Source organism: Amblyomma maculatum, chromosome 1 (assembly GCF_055883805.1).
Source record: "Amblyomma maculatum isolate TAMU_Amacu chromosome 1, ASM5588380v1, whole genome shotgun sequence".
Lineage (NCBI taxonomy): Eukaryota > Metazoa > Arthropoda > Arachnida > Ixodida > Ixodidae > Amblyomma > Amblyomma maculatum.
In genome coordinates, this window is record NC_139344.1 from 323,059,040 (window position 1) to 323,076,630 (window position 17,591).

At 45.4% G+C, this 17,591-nt stretch overlaps 3 protein-coding genes across 3 annotated transcripts in view; 2 read left to right on the forward strand and 1 right to left on the reverse strand.

Moving 5' to 3' along the window:
• The window catches only part of Ocrl (Oculocerebrorenal syndrome of Lowe), a 59,278-nt gene extending 49,671 nt beyond the window's left edge, over positions 1 to 9,607 (forward strand). The window contains exon 21 of the mRNA XM_084582980.1: positions 9,437 to 9,607. Within this exon, the coding sequence (XP_084439106.1) occupies positions 9,437 to 9,585 (149 nt within the window). The 3' untranslated portion in view covers positions 9,586 to 9,607. The remainder of the gene's footprint in view (positions 1 to 9,436) is intronic.
• On the reverse strand, positions 9,599 to 15,758 carry Noc3 (Nucleolar complex protein 3). The gene is made up of 2 exons (XM_084581725.1): positions 14,530 to 15,758; positions 9,599 to 10,603 (listed from the first exon to the last, which is right to left on the reverse strand). The coding sequence occupies exons 1-2, from the start codon at positions 15,478 to 15,480 to the stop codon at positions 9,599 to 9,601; spliced, it is 1,956 nt and encodes a 651-aa protein (XP_084437851.1). The 5' UTR covers positions 15,481 to 15,758.
• Positions 15,759 to 15,797: 39 nt separating this feature from the next.
• On the forward strand, positions 15,798 to 17,311 carry LOC146207294 (nuclear receptor 2C2-associated protein). The gene is made up of 4 exons (XM_084583073.1): positions 15,798 to 15,955; positions 16,706 to 16,796; positions 16,860 to 17,033; positions 17,107 to 17,311. The coding sequence occupies exons 1-4, from the start codon at positions 15,921 to 15,923 to the stop codon at positions 17,218 to 17,220; spliced, it is 414 nt and encodes a 137-aa protein (XP_084439199.1). The 5' UTR covers positions 15,798 to 15,920; the 3' UTR covers positions 17,221 to 17,311.
• Positions 17,312 to 17,591: the final 280 nt, after the last annotated feature.

Here is a 17,591-nt window from a genome sequence, read left to right on the forward strand (position 1 = left end):
TATCAACGTGCTCTTTTTGGAAGTAGGAACACTTTAGAAAATTCCTAATATTGGGAGTTAGTCTTTTAAAACTCTTACCTGTGGTTGTAATTTACTCTAAATCCACTTCACAAGCTGTTTGGAGCACCGTGAAAAATTAGGATGACATGGCTACACTGCACATCTCTCAGCTACAGTGTAGCAATCAGTCATGTTCTGCACATCATCCTGATTCACCCAGGCCTCTCTTGCCTCTCACAGTGCTGCACAAACTCTGTGAAATGAAGTATATGTTATTAATTAAATTACTCATTAGCTTTCAGTTAATTGTGTGGTTAGTGCTAATGGGATGTTCGAAGCCATGGACAAAAACATTGGGGTCATTCCACACAAAAGGAGATGCAGTAAATTTTAAGGCGAGCCTTTAATGTCTCGTGCTTACGGATCATGTCCGTCTGTCCGTCCGTCCGTTCATAACGCTTTCGATACATGGGAGATGGTAGCTGGCAGCTGACATGGCCGAGCAATAACTGGACATAGAGCTTCCAGACATTACGTTTGGCAGGAGCTGCCAACTCGGGGCTCTCCTTTCATATGGTAGGGTGACATCACAATCAGCCTGCCAAGACCCTTGCATTCACGTTATCCCTAGGCCGTGCATGCACATTCATATGGCTCGGTCAAAGCGGGGCTTTATATGTTGGCTGATAGCTTACGGTATCACGTCATCACGAAGGTGGGAGTGAAAACAGAGAGAAAGAGAGTGGAGGGCTTCAAACCACCACACAATAAGGGCTTTCGCCTTATCGCAGTTTAGTGATCACTAGAATTTTTTGATAATTTTTGATAATGTCACATAGATTAAAAATCTGTGTGCCAAGACTGTGTGTCCACACACCACGAGCAGAAGCTAATGGGATGTTTTCTGGAACTGGATGACAAGAGCACTGGCAGAAGCATTATTTTTGCAAAAACAAATTTGTTTTGCAGACGTCATGTCCAAAAATGCGAAAAAGTGTTTTAAAGTGAGCAACTTGTCACAATTTTTGTTAAAGCATGTTAGCTCGCACAGGTGCCTGCACTGATATTTGGAAACATAAACGTATGCGCTTTCTTATCTAAAAGTAGGCACTTCTGTGATGTGATTGTCTATAAAAAATGCTGCTCCAAAAATCATTAAATTTATGCATTTTCTCAATTTTTTATTTCAAACTTAAGTAAAGATCGCATCTACAAACTTTTTTGACGTGTTCTCTAGGACCTAGTTTCACTGTTCGTTGTCTTTGAGTCCAAAACTTTCATTGCATTTTTTTTTTTAAGTAGCCAATGTCCTAAATTTTGCAAAAACTACCATGTTGAAAATCGGAACACACCATGTGGGCAACGCTTCCTGACCTCCAGGAATAATCCAAACATTTTAACCACTTCTGCTCTGTATATAAAAAAATTGAAAAAGTACTTTTTGTTGTTGCAAAAAAATTATTTTTGAAAAAAAAAAATAATAAAACAGTTTGAAGTGTCGAAGCCGCCTGGTGCGCACCTTGCTCACCCTGCGCGCCGTTGTTTCTTATGGTCACGAGGCACGCGGCATTCCCTCAAATTTTCTCGTATTGTTTTAGTGGGAAACACGAACACTCAAATATTTGCTGCAGTGCGTAAGCAGAAGCGGGAGGTTCTCATGCAACTACAACTGAAGAGGCACTTTAACATTTAAGACAAGTTCACCACGATTTCTCAGAAAAGGTGTTTTTTTTTTTTTTGTGGACAATGAATGTAGATGAAAATATATGTTCTTCTTGCTTGAGTTGCCTCTGTGCCACCGACAGCTCCAGCCATGGCGTTATCGAGTCACTGTTGGTGCACGAATGAGTAGGCAATTGAGTTAAGTACGTGGTTTTGACAGCAAGTTTCGACACCGCCGATTGGTACATGATATGAGTATGGGCATATGATGACTAACAATAGTAGTCTCACATCAGATGTTAGCTATGGATGGGCACATGGTAAGTAGGAGGCACACAGGACTGTAATAAAAAAAAAAGAAACATGATCATGTATTATTGGGAAACCTATCTTAGCGTTGTGACCATTCCAGTGGCGTGCAAGTAATATATTGCTTTTTATATATTTAATTTTCACTCTTAATGCAATTTTTCCCATTCCCGAGGGGAAGAGTGCTGTGAAAACCTTTATAACTTGGTTTGGTTTGGTTTGATTTGATTTGGTTTCTGGGGTCTAACAGTAATATTCCAAGCGACTCGGGCTATTAGGGACAGCGTAGCGGAGGGCTGCATTCCTGAGGTAGTAACAGGTGTCCCGGGAAAGATACCCCTATGGGTTTCGACACCGCATTTCCTGCTCACTTTGTTTAATGAGCAGTCAGCCGTCTTCTGCGGCCTGTTTCATTTCCATCGCAACTTCTAGCAGTGGACTGCACTGCATGTCCACGTCTCCATGTGCAGATGACAGCAGTGATAATCCTTCTTGGCCCAGAACCTCGGACACTTTGTTAAACATTGTACATTTTATATAGAATTTGGGGCATAGCTTGTCACCTGAAACTAGTCTCAGTGTAGGTAAAGTTCGCATTAAAGTTCTCGAAATGACCGCAGTTCCCCAGCATGGCTTTTTGTGCTTTATGAATGGGTCCTTGCACAGCTTTGAATCTGTGTGTGTAGCATTTCGAGAAATACACATAAGAATGGTGCACATATATTGTGCTGATTGTAGATTTGGCTCTTCTGGCTCGACTGGATGATAGGTCTTGTTGCTCAACGGATAAATCAGCAAAAGTTTGAAGCCATGTCTTTCGTGCGTAACATTTTCTGTGGCAAGTACCAGGGCTGTAAGAACAATCTTTTGGACAATCGTAACCTCTGAAATGGACACAAAACCTTTATCAATACAGAACTAAGGACTCCAAATATACTTTCACATCAGTTCAGTTCAGTCGTTCAGTCGTGTCCGACTCTTCGTGACCCTATGGACCATATCATGCCACGCTTTCCGGTCTCTCACCATCTTCCTAACATCACATTCTGCAGCGCCTTGAGGATGCCATCTAACCATCGCGTTCGCTGCCTACCCATTCTCCGGTGACCCTCAACCTTTCCCAACATCAAATCTTTCTCCAGCGACTCCTCTCTTCTCATCAGATGACCAAAGTAGCTGAGCTTTAACTTTAGAATTTGACCCTCTAATGAGCAGTCAGGGTTTATGGTCGACAATATCGACTGATTTGATCTTCTGGCCGTCCAAGGAACTCTCAAGAGTCTCCGCCAGCACCACAATTCAAACGCGTCAATTCTTCAGCGGTCAGCCTTCTTCACAGTCCAACTCTCGCATCCATACATCACAACTGGAAAGACCATAGCACGAGTTATACGGATCTTGGCTAGCGGTCAAGGCTAGCCATGGCTCTCTTTCCCAGAAGCAGGCGTCTCCTAATTTCATGGCTGCAGTCTCTTTCCAGGGTAATCTTGGAGCCCAAGAAGAGAAAATCTGTCACAGCTTCCACTTGTTGTCCCTTGATGCTCCAGCACTTGATAGGGCAAGACGCCGTGATCTTTGTCTTTTTAATATTCAGTTTAAGCCCAAACTTCTCACTCTCTTCTTGTACGCGCATCAGAAGTCTCGAGTTCCACTTCACTTTCTGCCATTAAAATGGTGTTATCCGCATATCTAAGGTTGTTGATACGTTTCCCAGCAATCTTCACTCCAGCTGAAGACTCGTCCAGACCGGCCTTCCTCATGATGCACTCAGCATATAGGTTAAATAGGCAGGGCGACAGTATGCAGCCTTGTCTCACTCCTTTCTCAATCGGAAACCAATCAGTAAGACCATGCCCAGTTCTGACTGTGGCCTCTTGCCCTTCATACAGCTTCCTGAGGAGACAGATGAGGTGAATTGGAACTCCCATTTCTTGGAGAGCTTGCCACAATCTGCTGTGATCTACGCAGTCAAACGCTTTCGCATAATCAATAAAGCAGAAGTAGATGGGTTTCTGGAACTCTCTTGCTTTTTCCATGATCCAGCGAAGGTTGGCAATCTGGTCTCTAGTTCCTCTGCCTTTGCGAAACCCAGCTTGCACGTCTGGAAGCTCTCGATCCACATACTGCTGCAGCCTACCTTGAAGGATTTTCATCATCACCTTGCTAGCATGCGAAATAAGCGCGATCGTGCGGTAGTTGGAACAATCTTTGGCACTGCCTTTCTTTGGAATGGGGATGTAAACTGACCTCCTCCAATCCTGTGGCCACTGCAGGGTTATCCAAATTTGCTGACATAATGTATACAGAATGTTAACAGCGTCATCATGGTTGAGGTTTTGAAGCAACTCAGCTGGAATGCCATCAATTCCGCTAGCTTTGTTCTTAGCAAGGCTGGCTATGGCCCATTCAACTTCACTCTTCAGGTTGCCCGGCTCAAGATCAGTAATCACAACCGTCTTATGTTGGGTTTGCACATCCGGGTCCTTCTTGTACAGTGCTTCAGTGAGGTCCTTGCCTCGTTTGTCCTTTATCACGCCCAGCTTAGCACAGAAGCTTCCTTTGATATCTTTGTCTTATACAAAGCTCTTGTGTTCCTCAATTGCGTGTTGTCCTCAACTGCTTGGCACTATATGTTCAGGAAGGCATTCTTATCTCTTCTTGCTATTTTCTGAAAATCCGCATTGAGAACCTTGTATCTTTCTCTTTCCCCCATAACTTTTGCCATCCTCCTTTCTTCAGCTATTTGCAAAGCCTCTTCAGATAACCAGTTTGCTTTCTTGCATTTCTTTTGCTTTGGAACTACCTTAGTAGCAACTTCTTGTTTTATATCACGAACATCAGTCCACATCTCTTCAGGCTCTCTGTCTTCTAGATCTAATTCTTGAAATCGATTCCTCACTTCCACAGCATATTCTGATGGAATTTGATCCAGATCATACCTGAAAGGCCTTCTAGTTTTCTACGTTGTCCTCAATCGAAGCTTAAATTTGGCAACAAGAAGCTGATGATCAGTGCCACAATCGGCCCCAGGCCTTGTTTTTACTGCTTGTATAACGCTTCTCCATCTCTGCCAGCAAAGAATATAATCAATCTGATTCCTGTACAGACCGTCCGGTGAAGTCCATGTGTACAGGCGCCTCTTGTGCTGTTGAAAATGAGTATTCGCTATGGTCAGGTTGTTTTCTTGACAGAACTCTACTAGCCTCTGCCCAGCTTCATTTGGCTCACCAAGACCGAACTTGCCTGTAATTCCGGATATTTCTTCACTCCCCACCTTAGCATTCCAGTCTCCTATGAGAAAAAGGACGTCTAATGATGGAGTGCGGTCTAAAAGGCATTGCAGGTCAGCATAAAATCTCTCAACGTCAGCTTCTTCAGCAGTAGTGGTTGGTGCATAGACTTGGATAACTGTTATATTGAAAGGGTTACCTTCGATCTGAAGTGAAATCATTCGGTCGTTTTTGGGGTTGTACCCTAGCACTGCTTTGCCCGTTCTTCTGTTTACTATGAGAGCGACCCCATTCCTTCTCCTGGATTCGTGCCCACAGTAAAAGACATAATAGTCACCGGAATTAAATTCTCCCATTCCGGTCCACTTGAGCTCGCTGATACCCAAGATATCAATGTTCAATCTGTCCATTTCACGCTTGACGACATCCAGTTTACCTTGCGTCATAAATCTTACATTCCATGTTGCTATGTGATATATCTCCTTGCAACATCGGACTTTTCGGTCGCTTCCCGACACATCCACAACTGAGCGTCCTTTTGGCTTTAGTCCAGCCGCTTCATTCGTCCTGGAGCTAATAGGAATCACCCTTTGTTCATCCCCAGTAACACGTGGGACGCCTTCCAACCTTCCAACCTGGGGGGGGCTCATCTTCCGGCGCCATATCCTTGATGCTATTGTGACTGTTCATAGGGTTTTCTTGGCAGGAAATACTGGAGTGGGTTTCCATTACCTTCTCCATTGAATCACATTTTTTCAGAACTCTCTGCCGTGACCTGTCTATCTTGGGTGGCCCTACAGAGCAGAGCTCACGACTTTATCGCGTTTCGCAAGCCCCTCCGCCACGACAAGGCAGTGATCCATGAAGGGGATACTTTCACATAAGGGGGCTCATCTCCTGAGCATTTTTGGAGCATTTCGCAGAGAAGTTTTTAATTCTCACAGTGGTATAGTCCTAAAAAAGCAAATGTAGATATTCAGTGAGAAAAAAAAAAATTTTGTTCTACTTTCACTACCACAGAACACCAACTCACAATACACAGCTGGTAATGCTTGCCTGTGCGCTAGCTTCATCAATGCATTTTGTGGAGTGCTAACTGGTAATTCATAACTCAGTGAGTTACTCTTCTCATCATTACAAGAAATGAATTCCGGATATGCTCACAATAGACAGAGTAATACCTGTGCATGGCAGGAGATACCACCTCACTGTCACTGTCCTCCACTTCCAGTGCTTCATAAGATTCTCGCTTATCAGAGCAGACGACATATGCTCAGAGTTGCTAAAGTGTTGTCTGTTTTCCCAGAATGATTTGCAAAGGAGCTGGCACTTCTCGATGGCAAGGAAAACATAAACTATTATTTATATCTGTTATTGGGGGCTAATTTATGGTAAATTTATCAAGGATGCAGATGACAACGAGGAAGCAACATCTGTTCTCGTAATCAGGAGAGAAGCAGACGACCTCCGGCCCAAGCGCAGGCAAAGGCCACATGTCAGGTCACCATAGAAAACGACGGCGCGTGAGGTGCGCACTTGGCGGCTGTGGCGCTTCAAACCCCAACCCTCTTTTTTTTAATTTCTTTGCAACAACAAAAAGTACTTTTCTAGTTTTTTTATATATTGTCACGCACAAGGTGAGCAGAAGAGGTGGTTCAAATGTTTAAATTACTCCTTAAAGGTCGCGGATCGTTGCACACATGGTATTTTCCAGCTCTCAGTGTGGCAGATTTTGCAACACTTATGCCTTTTGTAGTTTTTTTTACAAATCTATGCAATGAAAATTTGAGATTCAAACGCAATTAACAGTGAAGTCGGGTTTTAGAAAACACGTCAAAAAATATCGTGGATGACATCTTTATTTAAGCTAGAATGAAAAAATTCAGAAAATGCATAAATTTCATCATTTTTAGAGCGGCATTTTTCATAAACAATGAGGTCAGTGAAGTATCATCTTTTTTTTGCATCAAATTCACTCTTCCTGCTCTACTGCGCAATGTCGTGTGCTTTGTTTGGCTCCGTCCCTCTCAAAAATGTCTGTGCAGTTGGCAAAGAGTCTCCTTTTTCTTGCACCCAGCTTTTTCTTTTTCCGGCAATAACACACTTTTTCAATACTTTTTTCGAAGTAATAACATTGCTTTTAACAGCAATAACATGCGACATCGTAAAGTAATGTGCAGTGCTACTTCACATGCCGTACAAGCTCCTCCCTTAGCCCTTGGTCGTCTACTTGCACTAGCACCTCATGTGACGAAAACATGCCAGTTAAGCAAGATATTTGCGCACTTTTGCTTATAAAGCAGGTCCAACCCTCATTTCAGTGCGTACTTATACTAGTTGCAATCACAGGTTTTGCCAATGTCTGTCCTGCTCTCTCAGAGTCTTTCTCTCTGTGAATTTGAAGCCCGAGAGAGGGTGGTGACGCCCGCATCACGCTGCTTAGCCAATAAATAGGCAGAGTGGCCATACAGCTGCCACAGATGAGAGAGTGGCGCATATCATAGTTGCGGCTGCCAGCAGACAGAGTTGCACAGGTGCATGTTACTCCAGACTGAGCACCCGCGTTTTGCTCACGCAACATCCCAACATTGGCCTCTCTCTCCTTGCATCAGTTACCCCTCAGCCTTCAGAGACAGCAGGCATGTACTCACAGTGCTTCCTAGACCTCGGTTCAGCACGCGCTTGCCACATCGTGAAGCAACTTGAGCTTACCTCCGCGACTTAACTGCTGCTCACCTTCACACTTCTCTGCTCTTCGATTATCCTTCTCTGTCCTGGGGACCTTCTTTCACTGCTGTAGACACGATGCCAAGAAACGTACAGCAGAGATAAGCAGTGCTAGTGCACCTACTTCGCATTTGATTAACTCAGCAAACTGGCTGTAATTTTGTTTACCCTAAAAACTGCTAGCCACTGTACATTGTGCACATGCCAAACTGCCATACACAGGTGCAGGCATGATGAATGGGAACTGGTCCACTTGGCTGACTCAAGATAGTGGCAAACACTGTTAATTCTTAGCCTTCACTGCTACAATGCCTGAAATTATCTTTAAATTATCTTTACAATAGACATCCTGTAAGACAAACTTGAAGGGCCCAGAAAATTTGTTCATCTTAACAGAAATGCCCTTAAAAAGGATATGAGGATGCTATGTGTGTCAAAATATATGCTACATGAAAGCAAGCAATAAGGTAACCTTCCACAGAAAATAATTGTAATTGGAACACTTATCATACTATGCATGAAGTGAGCTGGAAAACATAAAACCAGTTTGTTATACTACTCGGAAATGGCATTGGTACAGTGTTCTTGTTTCAGTATGTCATCTTCTCTCTGTCCGAGAGCGCCTATTTTTGTTTTGCTTTTCATCTTGCTCTGAGCATTTCAAAGGTGCCCAAGAGTGTAGTTAAATGTCTCTTAAATCGAACTCCATATGCAGCATATTCATTACCCACAGTATAAGCAGGCACATCACGCAAACTTTTCTGCTTGTTGCAGGCTCATTTTTATGCTGTATCTGCCCATCTTTGTACCATAATAATAGTAATGCGCGTTGCTACGCTGTATAGTTGAAAGTGTGATTCCTGCGTTCTAGCTTTGAAGTTGACGAGCAGGTACAATTTGTTCACGCATACAGTCTGTGGGAGGCAGCATGCAATGCAGAGATATGATCACTTATGTCAGCGCAGGCACGATAGGGCCCTGCCTTTTCCACGCCAAGAAAGCATGCTCTCAAAGGACCCCTTGTAACCAGCGGTAGTGCACAAAGCCATCCTTTAGGGCTTTGCTTTCTTGAGAGGAAGCACCACGCAGACGCCCTGTGAGTGACGTTGCACGGAGTCATTGGGGTTGGCAGTTGCTGCAAAAGTTTACCTTCAATCTTATTGGAAGCCAACAAATGCCTCACATTCTTCACCTTGCCAAAGAATGGCAAGTCTGCTGTGTGTAACTGTCCAAGGAGACACACCTGCAGTAAGTAAAGGGAACAAATAGCCTCTATTAGGAGCAATCTGCCCCATCATTTTTGTTAAACTGCTGGTTGCAGTGCTGTCTTTAGTGGTTCCAGGAATAATAATTCTTGCCGAGTGAAATGACATTAATATTTAGCAGCCCTGACATAGCTGCTGAATGGCCAGGTGTAGTAATGCATCAGTGTTCTGGGTCCCAGTGTGCATACATTTCAGCAATATCTGTGTTGTCATAACCTTACCAGCAGTGTGAAACTTGTGCAGCGAATGTGTTTGGCCCTGTTCTCCTGAGGCCCAAAGGCCAACCCTCAGCAGAGCTGGGAACCACGTCCTGGGATGCTCGAAGAGATACTGACGAACGGAAGAGTGCTGCATTTGTTTACCATTTTCTTATGAATGACTACACGGATTAAATAAAATACGCATTTATTTGCCTGTCCTCACTCTGTACCGATGCTGACTTGCCTTGGCAGCTTCAGACCCACGAGCTGGTAGCGCTGCAAGTGGATCAATGCGCTTGCCTGCCACACGAACAGGATCGAGGCTGGCCAGCATGGGTGGAATGCGATTGGCAGAGGCAACTGCTTTGGCAATGGCGGCCACTGATGGGTTGTAGTGCTTCCTCAGCATGTGCAGCTCCCAGAGGGGAGCACAGCCTGCGTGGTCAGGGTCTCCCACATAGGGGTGGAAGATAGCCTGTGAGTCAGCCACCTCAAGTAGTGCCTGCAGCTTGGGCTCGCTTCTGAGCAGCATGCCGAGTGAAAGGGTCAAGCCGAGTGAATTGGCGTGACCGATGCATGTTGTGGCAAATCGCTTACACAGGGCCCTGAGGCGGACTACAGACAAGCTCCTGCAGCGGTTCACCACCATCAGCCGCCAGCAAAGCAGCAGTGACCGTGCACTGGCAAGGGGGCTCTCAAGTAGGCACCGAAACAGTGCCACATAAAACCTTTGGGGATCAACAGTCAGGGCTTGGCCCTGGCCTGACAAAAGTGCAAATGCAGCCTGCAAGCAGCAAGGAGCGTCTCTAGAGCCTAGCAAGTTCAGCAGTGTGCCAAGCGCATCCAGAATGTCCTCCAAAAAGTCAAGATTGACTAGGTGTGCATACTGTGCCAGGCCTTTGAACACTGGACGAAGAAGGGGCTTCAATTCCGGCCTCTTAGGCACCTGTTTGAGAACGTGAGCATATGTCCACAGCAGATGTTGCAATATCTGCCCTTGGAGGCGGTCCTTAAAAATTTCGCTCTCCTGTGCCTCTGTCTCTCGTAGCTGTGCCTCCAGACGGCGCATGCGCTTGTGATGCCGATGCTCTTTACGGGACATTTTTTGCAACCCTTCGCGCACTTTCTTGAGGTCAATACGACCTTGGTCTGCTACCTTGGACTCCCGAAGGCGCAACGACAGGAATGGTTCGAGGACACGGGGCTGCACCTGCAATGCAAGCCATATTATTGGCAAAATTATAAAACACATTTGGAGCCACAGTTTTGAAATGTGTGGGCAAGCAGCTCTGCACTGGCAGCGATAATATGCCTCCTGCACTGGGTGCTAAGTAGTACATGTACGGGCAGAGAGTAGTAGCACTGTATTCGGCAATAAGCCAGCCTCTGTATGCATGATGAATGAGGATAGCCGTAGATAACAGCACAACACCCTCTAAAGGCAGCAAGACAAATCAGCTGCCCCTAATTTCTTATGACAGAAAGCAGGAACTATATTTGTGGACGACATTTTTTGGCTCTGCAGTGAAGGCTAGACAGGAAAGGGAAGGTAACGGGCTTCTGTCCCCCACTACCTCATTCCACTCCCATTGCACCCCGACTCCGAACAATGCCTGGCACAGCTCAGTGAAAAAGGCGTGCCTCCTTCCCTTTCCCGCCTACCTTCCGCTGCAGAGCTACGAAAAGTTGTCCGAGATGATAGTACTACCATAAGCAACACATTGAAAAGTTGACTCGCAATAAAAAGTGACACTGCAAAATTATACTTCAGCATAGGGTTTTCAATTCCATTGCTGGATAAAATACCAGCAGCCAGGGACACAAAGGACTTCTCGTATTTAATGTAAAAGGAGCTTAACGAAAGTGAGGATGGACAGGGTAAAACAATACAAATGCCATCTTTTGGAAATACTTTGGCAGGGTAATTACAATATGTACTCTTCTAAAGAAACCAGCAGACCATGGAAAGACTGCTGGCCATTTACTGAATAAGCCTTTTCTATCATTCTTGTCTGCAACACATTTTACAAATCATGCTTCTGCAAAGCAAACATAAGATTTGTGGAATATTCTAGGTGTCTTAGGTAGAGGTATCCTAGATACTAAAAAAGAAAGTGACCTATCCTGTCAAAACAACTAAGCGTTGTGAGAGTTATGTGGCCTAGTCTTCCACTTGGTTCATTTTCCCAGGTCAAAGACAATTTGTAAAGACTAATTTAGCCAACCCTTTTAAATATTGAATTTGAGCATTAAATTGGCAATTTAGAAGTTGTAGCTTTCTAGCCCTGTCTGCACAGTTACCTTGTATGCAGCTTTATTTGCTGGCCCTGGAAATAAAGACTACCACACGTAGGGATTCACACGAATCCCCTGACCCCATTATAACCGCGGGATTACGCGCGCTGTTAGGGAGGTTGGTGGAGGAGAGGGCACACTGGCCACCCCCACTGCCTCCTTGTATCCCGCAGCAACGCTACCGCGGGTTTCCCTCTTTCCTTCCGGCGTAACCAGGAGACCTCTCCCTGGTCCGAGCCGAGAAGCGTACTTCTCGCAACTCGCCCAGGGCTTTTCGGCGGCTGAGCGCACACGCGTGCAGTTCATGATTTCCGCCGGGTAGACTGCCGCTGTCACTGAGTCGCCCGGTCACCGTACGCACCTACCGCAACAGGCCGTGAGCGCGAAGCCACGCCAGGTGAGCAGAACACTCCTCTCACATCCTCACATGTGCTTCTCCTTTTGGTGGATTTTTATTTAACCCCCTTACGCGAGCGGGACATTCGCTGGCTATGGCGGTTGTATTCAAGTGTTAATTGTGTCTTGCAGTGAACTCGGGCATAAGAAAGCCTGTTCAGGTATATAACTCGGTGCTTGTCCCCTCTGGACCAAACCCGCCGCAGTGGCGACTTCTCGCACCGCGGGTTGGGGGTCTCAGCTCTGTTAGGGCTGGCACGCCGCAGCTAGAAGGCAACTGCAGTGTCTAGCAGATCCTCAAGAATAACCCCCATACACAACAGCTGCCAGTGCACAAGTTAGGCCCAATTTGACAGCACTCCAGAGTGATGCGTCGTCTGCAAACCTTGTCATGACCATGTGATGTCATCACATGGTCATGACAACGTAACCGGCAGGCTATAAATGGAGCTGCCAGAATAAAGCGTTCGTTCTTGTTGCGTCCTACCTGTGTGACGCTCTATAAAAGTGGCGACGAGGAAGCGCGCTGGCGCTAGACGAATTTACCTGCGCAAGAATCGCGTCATGACCATCACGTGGTCATAACATCACCGGCGGGCTATAAAAGGAGCTGCCTGAATAAAGCGTTCGTTCTTGTTGCATCCTACCTGCGTGATGCTCTATAACACAAAGAAAGGCCGATTTTGCTTCCCGAGAAGCGTCTTGGGACGCTGCAGCGGCACTACTGTCAAGTGGAAGCATTTTCGTTGAATTTCTTTTACAGCTGGCAGAAGCTACATTATGCAAATGGTATCTTTGTGCAAACATTTCCAGCCTGCTATTTATCATAGATGATCAACTTCACACACATTATTCTAAAGCCATTAAAAAAGGGTAGCTAATAGCCTCTGCAAATTTATTACCTTTGGGGAATTGAAAAATACAGCAGACTACGCCACTCGAGGTTTGAAAGTTCTCAGTGGCTTGAATGAGCTTCCTTAGAAAAAAAATTTCGGAGATCACTGCAGAATCGGCACTGAAGAAGTGTAAGCCTGAGCGTTGCTGTGTTGTCCGCGAGACGTGGCAGCGGGATTCTGCAAATGGCAGATACTGCACCTTTCCTTTTCTGCAAACCAATTATAGAACACCGGTGAACTTCGATGCGTTCAACGGAACACAATGGAATGCGACAGATCCTGTTGCAGATTCCATATGCTGAAAGAATATGAATTGTGTCTAGTTTGTCAACAAATCTGTAACCCAGTCTAAAACTCCCCAATCACTGATGAAATATCACATTTTCAGTTTAATTTGCTGTGGCATATGAAAGGTCGGAAAAGCATTATATTAGTTTCCCTGCAGGTACTGATGCCAAGTGCAAGATCATGCACATTACCTGAAAGCTACACAATGCATGCTGGCGCAGTGACAAAAGGTTGTGGGCATCAAGAAAGTTTGCAACATGCTTTAAGGATGATATGTGTGAGAATTTACAAGCTGTACTGGTTGGAGAGATCTGTCAGTGATTATTTTATTGGTATCGTATGGTGTCTCCTGCCTTGCACATTGTTATAATTTTTGCCTCCTTCCAGTCATCAGATGAAAATGATAATAGGAGGGATTTATAAAATATTGATCCTAGTATCTACTGCACCGCTCTATGTATTGCCTCAGGAAATCATTTGAGATAACATCTGGTCTACATAATTTTTTAGGGCCAAGTGTGAGTAAGAAGTTATGTCCGCATCAAATATGATTAAAAGCTTAATGTATGAAGTTCGATTGCTATAATCATCATTTTGAAATTTGAGTGGAAAAAGCTATTGTATGCATTATCATAGCTCTTCCATCAGATGTCAGATAATGTCGTTTTATATGGAAGAAATAGTTTCAGAATCTATATGGACTGTTTGTTTGGTCAACAAAATGAATAATATGAAGATGGCAGCACACATGAAATGACAGCACTGTTTCCACTATGAAGTCGGAAGCCACTATGAGCGGAAGCCTTTGTCCACTTGTTTCCACTATGAGCGGAAGCCTTTGTCAGGCTCTGTAGCCTTTAGCTTTCGCTCCGGCTTTCTGTAATAGAAAGGAACAAATAAAGAAAGAAAGAAAGAAAGAAAGTGACGTCCAAACTTCTTATCTCTGAAGCCAACTGGAAATGACTGTTCACAGAAAGCTGATTCATTGTGGCGATGACTACTATTGTGAAATGTTCTGGCCACTAACATGACTGCTAGCAAGCATAATTGCTACCGTGCTTTTTGTTTTTGTTCCCACATTCAGAGTTTTTTTGTTGATCACTGCTTTTCTACCTATAGCAGTTACCAAAATTTATTGTTAGGTTCATTTGCTTTCGCCTCGTTTATAACCTCTTTCTGTTATGTTTCTGTTCTGTTGTAATACTTTCTGTTTGTCCACCTGTTACGGTCTCATAACGAGACAAAACAAGACCACACTTGCCTGCAGGCCCCTGGCCTTCAGGAGGGCTTTGGTCCTCTTGACCGCCTCTAATGTGCTCTGCCCCAGTCGGTCCTGGCGGTACAGTTGACGCAGCGCCTGACATGCTGCCAGCGACATCTTGTCGTCGGGGCTGCCAAGGCAGTGGACTGCCAGCTCGATTAGCTGGACGTGCAGGTTAAAATGGGGATGCGCTAGGATCAGGCCGCACACACAGCGAGCTGCCACCTGGGCGAGTGCCGTGGAGAGTCGCAGACGCAGCGCATTTTGCGGGCTCTTCAGACGTCTCAGGTGCCGAGCCAGTATTTTCCGCAGATAGCCGACGTACTGGCCGTAATACCGCAGTAACGCTTCTTCGTAACCTACAAGGGCTCGCGTCTCCTTTTTAAGGCGTTGCTTAGGTCCATTGCCCTGGGCAGCTGGCGCCGTGATCGCATAACCTGGAACGATGTCTTTGAACACTTCAAGCAGCGTGAGCGCCGCCAGTCGTTGCACGATGTGCGAAATGCCGGGCGATCCGCCACGAAGTAAAGTTACCAGCTCTTTCAGATGTCCAACCTTGTCCTGCGGATCTTCCACAATGGCGCTTGCCAGGGAGCCAATTTTCTGCTTGATGTCCTGGAGCTGCCGGTACTTCTCGGACAACGATTTGACGGGCGTACGCGGGACTTTTATCTCGTTTGGTGTTTTCACAGCGGGCTCGTCGTCTTCATGGTCTTCATTGTCAGATCGGTCTCCGTCTGAAGCAGGGTCGTCTTTTCTGGTGACGATTTGGGACTTTTGCACGATGCCATGCTTCGTTTTTACTGGAAGAAGCATACGCACGCTTGTGTCATCTTCGGCTGTGCTGCGGCGGGGACGTTTCTCGTAAGCCTGTTCATCACAGTCCTTAGTAGCTCGCTGACGTTTGCCTAAACGTCCTTTGTGCCACATCTTCCTACGTCGCACTTCCATGGTTAATCACTGTTTGAACGTTTTGAAGAGAACCGACTCATAGGTCAGCGCTGGCGCTACAACACAGATATAACACAGATGTATCAACGAGCACGTTTCTCGCGTACGGATTCGGATCTGTGAGGTGTTTGGCTTGACCTGGTTTATTAAAGCTCCGTTCTTCGTTACCTTTCATGCCGTTTCCTTCGGTCTATACGTGCCTAATAATTTATAATTTCGCATTATATTTCGGTTAATACAACGCGATACTGCTTATCTTGATATTTTACAGCTGACAAGTTGCAGATGGTTTCGAATATGCCGACGTTTCCGACGTGACGTAGGTGGCGTCGCTAGCGTCGCGACGTTTTCGCGAAGTTCCTACAACACATGGAGGAAGCTACAACAGCAGCTTGCGTAAATTAATTTTATCACCTTTACACAGCAATAAATGAAATGAGATGGCGAACTTGATTGCTGAAGATACAAAGATACGGTAAGACACTCTGCTGTCATAGCGCGTGCAGCGTGTTATGCTCTTTCTTCCACCCTGGAGGAGGAGGTAAACTTGTTATGTATACTTTTCGCGTTCAAATGTTGCCGCTATCAAGTGGCACGTGCAAGATTGCGTCAAATGTGACAGAAGAGCAAATTATACCTAGGGCCCACCGCGATAGTTTGACTGCTGATTCGAAGTTAGCAGAATCGAGTGCCAGCAGGCACTCGCCCACTTGCGGCGGCCGCGAAATGTGAAAGCGCCAGTTTGCTGTGCAGTGTCAGTGCGTTTCCCAGAAGTTCTAAATTAACCGGTGAAGGGTGGCTGTTCCTGGCCCTGATAGGGCTGGGACAGGTAGGTCACCGCCGCTTGCGGCCGGGGCTAGCCTACTACCGAATTTTTATCTGTTGTAGGCCGCCACCGCTTCGATGGTGGATGGCGGTTGTTGCGACGCGCGTCTTTCTCTCTCTCTTCTTTTGCTTTCTTGTCTATTTTCTCTCTTGTCCGCACGAGGCAGCGGAGGTGGCTCAGCTACAGAGCCCGTGCATTTTCTTTTCCTTCTTCCTACAGCCACAACAACCTCCACAAGTAGCCCTCAGCTTTATATCAGATGATAGACTTTATATGGAAACATTCGTCTCCCATCGTAGCTACGAAGGAGGCTTGCTGCATTGCCCTTTCCACGCATGGCCGCGAGCTGCATGCTATGTCAATATTTAGACGCATTACACTTGAAATGTTTAATTACAGGGTCAGCTCGGTGCTCAACAGAGATGCTACAAGCTTTGGAAGAAAGCACCTTACCGATGGTAACAGCGATACTTGCTGGAACTCTGACCAGGTGCAGATATCATTTAGAGACCTTTGCGCAGGTATGAACACTGCTGATGCAAAGCTTTTGCAGGGGACGCCTCAATGGGTGTGCATGGATTTCACTAATCCCGTCATGCCTTCCGAGGTGCACCTTCAGTTCCAAGGTGGATTTGCTGGAAAAGAAGTGCAAATCGAAACAGTAGATGCCAGGTCTGGAACTATTGCGCTTGCCAACGTTTTTCCTGAGGACACCAATGCATTGCAGATATCCTTTTTATATTTGGACCACCTGATTACTTTTCTCGTTATTGTAAGGTCTTCCTTGACGAGAGTTATAAACTTTTCCATTGCAGCTCAACACACCTATCAAGAGGTTGCGAATTGTGTTCTGCACAAGCACAGATATGTTTGGAAGGATTGTGCTATATCATTTGGCTCTAATTGGGAAGTAATAGAAAGCAGTACTTTACCATTAAGCTTCACATTGGCACTCTTTGTTGACTCTGAAGAATCTGTTCATTTAATAAAGCATAATAATGAGACCCTCTCATTGTCTGGTGTCATAGAAATTGATGTTCATGTACACAAATCGGTATGCAGAGATCATACTGGATTGTGGTGATCTGTGTTGCAGTTAACTATTTTCTGTATTTCAGATAATTGCACACATGATGTATACAAGTCATTACAGTTAATCAGTGGTTAGTGCACTCGGCTACTGAGTCGGAGCACTCATGTTCATTGTCGGCTTCAGCAGTTGTGTTATTGTGGTGAATCGCGAAAGGATGATATACTCGAGAATTTATAAGCTGTACTGGTTGCA

Excerpts from the sequence above, each read along its gene's own strand:
- Noc3 (XM_084581725.1), bottom strand. The coding sequence starts at position 15,480 with ATGGAAGTGCGACGTAGGAAGATGTGGCACAAAGGACGTTTAGGCAAA. Across the intron at positions 10,604-14,529 it reads TGAAGGCCAGGGGCCTGCAG|GTGCAGCCCCGTGTCCTCGA; the intron begins GCAAGTGTGGTC and ends CTTGCATTGCAG.
- LOC146207294 (XM_084583073.1), top strand. The coding sequence starts at position 15,921 with ATGGCGAACTTGATTGCTGAAGATACAAAGATACG. Across the intron at positions 15,956-16,705 it reads GCTGAAGATACAAAGATACG|GGTCAGCTCGGTGCTCAACA; the intron begins GTAAGACACTCT and ends GTTTAATTACAG. Across the intron at positions 17,034-17,106 it reads AGGACACCAATGCATTGCAG|ACTTTTCCATTGCAGCTCAA; the intron begins ATATCCTTTTTA and ends CGAGAGTTATAA.